We start from the raw sequence: 6,048 nt of genomic DNA on the forward strand, positions 1-6,048 counted from the left end.
CTTGACAGTTATTTTTTTTGTTGAATATAAAGGGAGCAGAAATAGATTCAAACAAAAAGGATAATGGGGATTAAACACCCTGGATATTATATTTATTTGGTACTGTATCAGATGAAAAGTGTGAAATACAAATAGAGATACTTGGCACTATTCCTTTTTAGTATCAGGCCCAGGGTCTGTATTAGCAGCAGCAGGGTTGGGGGGATTATAGGAGGATGGGGTTGTAGAAACTCCGTTATTGGCAGTTGAGGGCGAAGCTTTAGCTGCAGCCCCATTGTTTGCAGTGGCACCACTGCCCATAGATGTACTTAGGGAAGTAGACTTTGGAATCAGCCTTTGTGCCTCCAATTCCTCGCGTGCCGCTTGCTCTTTGGCTCTTTTTGCTCTTTCCAATACCTCTTCCTGTGTGCATGAATTAAAGGGGATGTCATATTTTAATAAATCATCAAAATGGAGTAGTAAAATGCAGCAAATTTGCAGATGAACGATTTCAATTCCAACAAAAGAAGAAAAGATCCTGATGGCCAATTTGTTATTGCATTTACTCAGAAAATAATGGTACATCCCTATGTAAACCGACAAAGGTCAGTTTCAAAAATGCTGTAGTAGATGTAAAGTTGAATTCTAGCTTGAGCCTCCAATAACTAACTAGAAATGGAATTCAGATAATACAACTTGCTAGAATTTAAGTTGGTGTGAAACTATGGCCATGCAGTTCATGATGAGGTTAAGAGAGAGGGTTGGTTACTGGAAATGCCATTGATACAGTATATTTGAAAACCTGAACGCCATAATTTTCCTCAAAAGAAAGAAAAGGGGTCTCTTACATTAACTCTTCCTATTGTAAATGAAGCAAAAATAATACCAGCATCAAAAGAAGGCATTTAAAACAAATGATGACTGCAATTTCGTAAGGCTCCCAAGAACATATGTCAAGAAAAGAAAAGAAAACCTTTAACTCCTCCCATTTAAATACCTTCAAATTATTGTTATTTTTCCAGTAAGGTTTGGTTTGTAAGCAATAGAACCAATCACTTTGGGCACCATAACATTAGGATTCAGAAACACACGTAATGGTCAAGCAGAACAGAAGTGTATTAGAGCCAAATTTCAAATTCATAAAACTCTCCACTGGTGGCGTTTGTGCATTACCAAATAAGCTATTCCAAGAGCTATGAAATAAACCCAGCAAAAGTGAACACCCCCCCCCCAAAAGAAAGGGCCATGACATGAATCATGAATTTATCAAGGATTAGATTCAAGAACAAAATCTGGTTACCTGGAAATCCTGCACTTGCTTTTGTTGCTCAACCTGCAACCTTCCAACAACACTCAAAAATTCCCCAACTGTGGACTCGATTCTCTCATTCAATGCTTCAGCTACAGCCTTCCCTAAGAAAAAAACATCCAGCACATTCCTGCTTTCATTATCACCTGCAATACTAAGTATCCCACTCAGTTTCACATAGAAAGGAAGAAAAAAAACACACAGCTACAATGTATTATGGGGTTGGGTTCACTCATTCTTCTCAAGAAACACTCAATTTAACCTTATTCCCACAGGTGCACACAATTGTAACCATGTTTATACTATTAGGTCTTTCAATACTTATTTTCCAGCAAGATAAAATCCCTGGTTCATTACTCCAACTATAACCAGCTTAATGATGCTATCTTGATGAGCTCTTCTAGCATTTCGACTATCTTAATGAGCTCATTAATATTATCACGTTGTAAATAGAAAAAAAAATTAGGGATTTATTCATGTATAAATACACCCTCTATTGTATATTTCCACTACAAACATACACAGAGAAATTCTCGATTAAAATCCAAGTTCATGAAGCAAACACAAAATAAACCCAGAATAGTTGGATTTTTGAATCCCAGAAGCCACTTGGCAGTGATGGATTTGAACACCAAATAAAAAGCAAAGGGAATTAACACCAAGAAACTGAAAAGGAACCAGACCTGAACCAGGAGCACCACCAGGTCCAGTGCTACTTCTGGAGATAACACTACTTCTGTGAATCAGTCTGGGGCCACCAAAGCTAAAACTTGTAAGACAGAGATCTGAGGAACATAGCTTAGTAGGAGGAAGCACAAGAGAGTTGCACGGATTGATACAAGGCTTGGTTTGAACCTTAGATTGTTGAAAAGAGGGGAAAGTAGAAGTGGGGATTGAAGATGAAGCCAGACCGCACATGCTTACTCTCTCTAACTTGCTCCTCCTTTCTGAGTTGTCAAACTCCAGCTTCCATATTTGATATTTCTGTACTTCGTTTTATGTCTTTGTCATCAGAAGAATGTAGTAGATTTTCTTGCAAGAAAAATGGGTTTGGGTTTTGGTGTTTAAAAATCAAGCAGACTGGGCTGGGGGGAGCCTTTCTTCTCGGTTGGTTGATTCTTATATTTGATAAACAGCCCTCTCCTAGGGCTACGGCTCTGCCACAACCATGGGTTCTACACAATATATTTTGGCTAAAGAATATCCAAAAATCCATTTAAACTCCTATAGCTCTTTACTATTTACTATAATATATTTGTAATTTTTTGAATATATTATTTAAATATTATTAAAATATATTTTATACCAATTAAAATATATTTCATTTTATTAACATTTTAATAAAAATATAAACATTTATTAAACAAAATGATTTAGTGTGATACTAAACTATCATCGTAGTTTTATTTAGGTAAAAAGACTTCTTCAGTCCCTCTCAATCTCAAAATTGAGCAATCTTTTTTAAAAAATAGAGCAATTTTGTCTTTGTTAATTTTGAAAGTAAGCAACTAAGGAAAATTAATTTACGGCGTTAATGTTTTTCATCGACCACACATGATTTTGATTGGTATAATAACAAAATTAGCCCTCAAATTTTACACATTCTGTCAATTTGGTTCTAATTTAACAAATTTATTCCGTAACATTTGTGGAAATGAGTAAATGTTAAGGCTGAATTTGTTAAATTTTTTTTAAATTAAGGCCAAAATGACAAACTATATAAACATTGAAGGCTAAATTTGTTATTATACCAATCAAAATTATGTGGAATTGATGGAAGGCATTAAAGTCATGATTAATCATTCCTAGTTTCTCACTTTCAAAATTGAAAAGGATTAAATTACTTTAATTTTGTTGAGAGTGACTAATTTGCTCAATTTTAAAATGGAGGGGACTAAATATATCTTTTACCTTTTATTTACAATAAAATTTAGAAAAATACTTAAAAAATAATATTTTTTAATTTTCACCTAAAATTTCTGAAAATACTAAGATTTAAATAGTATTGAATACTTGTTTGTGCTAATAACAAGTATAAATTACAAAATAAATAAATTTATATAAAGTTTAAATTTAATAGTAAGTTCTATATTATAAAATTATTTAAACACTACAATGTTAAGATAATCCAGACAACCATTATTGTTTTTTAATAAAATTTTAAATAATACATGTGAAAATAACTTACTTTATTAATATTTAAATAAATATAATTTATTATATTTATAGAAAAGTATTTGTATTCATTCATATATAAAAGTTTTTCTTTTAAATAATAAAAATTAAAACAATTATGTAAGTGGAAAATAAATAAGAAAATTCCTTTTCCTAAGTAAGTAGTATAAAAATTATAGGGCTAAAATAAATAATAATATTAACCTCCACTTTTCCCATATATAGAAGGCGTTTCCTTTCTTCCTTTTCACGTGTAATCGGATTGTTGGAAAATGAAAATAAAAACATGAGTTTTCTTTGTTTCATTTTGTTGACTTTTATCCATAGTTCCTAAGTAATTAATTATGTAGTTTTTAATGCAAGAAAGATTACATTTTTTAAAATAAAAAAGTTTAAACAACATGTTTTTGTTGCCGAGTAAAGTATAGATACACAATTTTTGGTTTTTATTTTACATAAAAGTTTTAAAAATAATTATTTTTCTTTTATAAATTGATGTCATTTTAGGTTTTGATGGGACGGTTAGGCTTCCAAAGTCAACCGTGTTGTTTAAATATATTGAAATGTTTTTATAGAAATTTATATATATCTTATATCTTATTGTTGCATGCAATTATATTATTTTGTGATCTGTGTTGAGATTTTAATTTTAATTTTATTTATAATTTAATGCATGATGTTTAAAATTGTTTATCATTTATTGTTATTATTATTAATGGGCATAAAACTATATTTAAAACTTAATTTTAAAAAAAAGAACCTACAATATAACTAAAAAAATGTACTTTCACCAAATGAGTTTTAGCTCGATTGGCATAGGTATTGTTGTCAATGTAGGAGACCATGGATTCGAGTGCGTTGAAGCGCATTATCCTCTTATTTATGGGTTGAGAGGGGCTATGGATAGTTCTAGGTATTGTGTAAAAAAAATAAAAAAAAAAGGTGAGGGAATTGACAAGTGAACTATAGGAGTATAGTAAAAATGTAATTTCACCATTTTAATTACTTATATCTTTATAATTTCTAAAAGATTAAATCAAATTCTTATAATTTTTAACGGGACAAAATACAATTTTACATTTACTAATTTAAAATTGATAACCCCTAATTACGCACTAATTCTACCATAGTTAAATGAGTGGCAAATGTCTATTAATTTAAAAAGGTTTTTCTAACATACATTCACTATCATTTCTTTTTTATCTTGTAACACCCCAAACCCGGCTAAGATGTTATGGCCGTATCTGGTGTGTCACATTGAAGTATCTCTCAAAATTTAGACTTGTTAATAAAACTCATTTCTTAAGTTTGGAAACCTCTTTCGTAATGTTTAACGGAACACTTAACCAAAGGTTTGCCTTATTAACTGCTATTATTATATTAAGTTGATTTAAATCGCGGAAGCATTTGAAAACTCTAACGTTTAAAGTTCGTGTATTTAAAAGCAGTGATTATTTTGAAAATTCGTTTTCACCTAACTGGCTGTATAAAATATGTAAGAAAAAGCCCAATTAAAATTTAAAACCCAAATTAAAGGCCTTATTACAAAACAAAACCCAACTTATAATTTAAAGTAAAATAAAAGCAAATGTAAACATCGACAGTAGTTGTGTGGCCACCTCCGAGTCTCTTACAGCCCCGAATCGTCTAAGGTTGAAGATTACTTGCATAATTAAAAGGAGGGGGTGAGTTTACGAAACTCAGTGTGTAATCCCCTACTAGCCAATCACTATGCAACATGCAGAATCAGTCTGGGCCTGAGCCCTATACAATATCAGTACAGTGTAGGCCTTAGCCCATTACAGTAACAGTGTGTGGGCCTTAGCCCAATACAGTAACAGTAGGGGCCTTAGCCCAATACAGTAATCAGTGCAATGTAGTAATGCAACCCATCCCAATCCAGCCAACACACCACTTCGTACCACCAACACACCATGTGGGGATAAAATCGACCCACCCAACCAACACACCAATATCACAAAGAAGTCGCCAAGATAGTGACGCAAAGAAAGTCGCCAAGATAAAGATATGTGGCAAAGCCACCAAGACAAAGATACTTTCCCTATATTAGAATCTCAACCCCATGCAGTATGTCATGTCATAAATCATACGTGTATGCAGTATGTCATACTCAGTAACAATTATATAAATAACATAAAACAAATCGGTTATACACTCATTTCAACTCCCAGGGGTATAACAGTCATTTTACCATGTGAGGGTATTTTGGTTATTTTACCCATTCAGGGGTATTTCGGTCATTTTACCCTTCGAGGGCATTTCGGTTATTTTACCCTTTAGGGGTATTTCAGTCATTTTACCCTTCAAGGGTATTTCGATCATTTTACCCTTTAGGGGTATTTCGGTCATTTTGCCTTTTAAGGGTATTTCAGTCATTTTACCCTTCAAGGGCATTTCGGCCATTTTACCCTTCAAGGGTATTTCGGTTATTTTACCCTTCGAGGGTATTTCGATTATTTTACCCATCAAGGGTATTTCGGTCATTTGCCCATGAATCGCAAGTTGGGCTTGTCACTTGAGCGGTCGCACGCCTGTGTGGTCTCAAACGCCATGTTTACGACTTT

The 6,048-nt window shown here is 32.7% G+C and overlaps 1 protein-coding gene across 1 annotated transcript; it reads right to left on the minus strand.

Annotated features, from left to right (window-relative positions):
• Nucleotides 1-44: 44 nt before the first annotated feature.
• LOC105799057 (uncharacterized protein At4g13200, chloroplastic) lies at nucleotides 45-2,372 on the minus strand. The gene is made up of 3 exons (XM_012629402.2): nucleotides 1,972-2,372; nucleotides 1,280-1,434; nucleotides 45-402 (listed from the first exon to the last, which is right to left on the minus strand). Exons 1-3 carry the CDS (start codon nucleotides 2,204-2,206, stop codon nucleotides 148-150), a joined length of 645 nt encoding a protein of 214 aa, XP_012484856.2. The 5' UTR covers nucleotides 2,207-2,372; the 3' UTR covers nucleotides 45-147.
• Nucleotides 2,373-6,048: the final 3,676 nt, after the last annotated feature.

The sequence above is a fragment of the Gossypium raimondii genome, chromosome 7 (assembly GCF_025698545.1).
Source record: "Gossypium raimondii isolate GPD5lz chromosome 7, ASM2569854v1, whole genome shotgun sequence".
NCBI classification, from domain to species: domain Eukaryota; kingdom Viridiplantae; phylum Streptophyta; class Magnoliopsida; order Malvales; family Malvaceae; genus Gossypium; species Gossypium raimondii.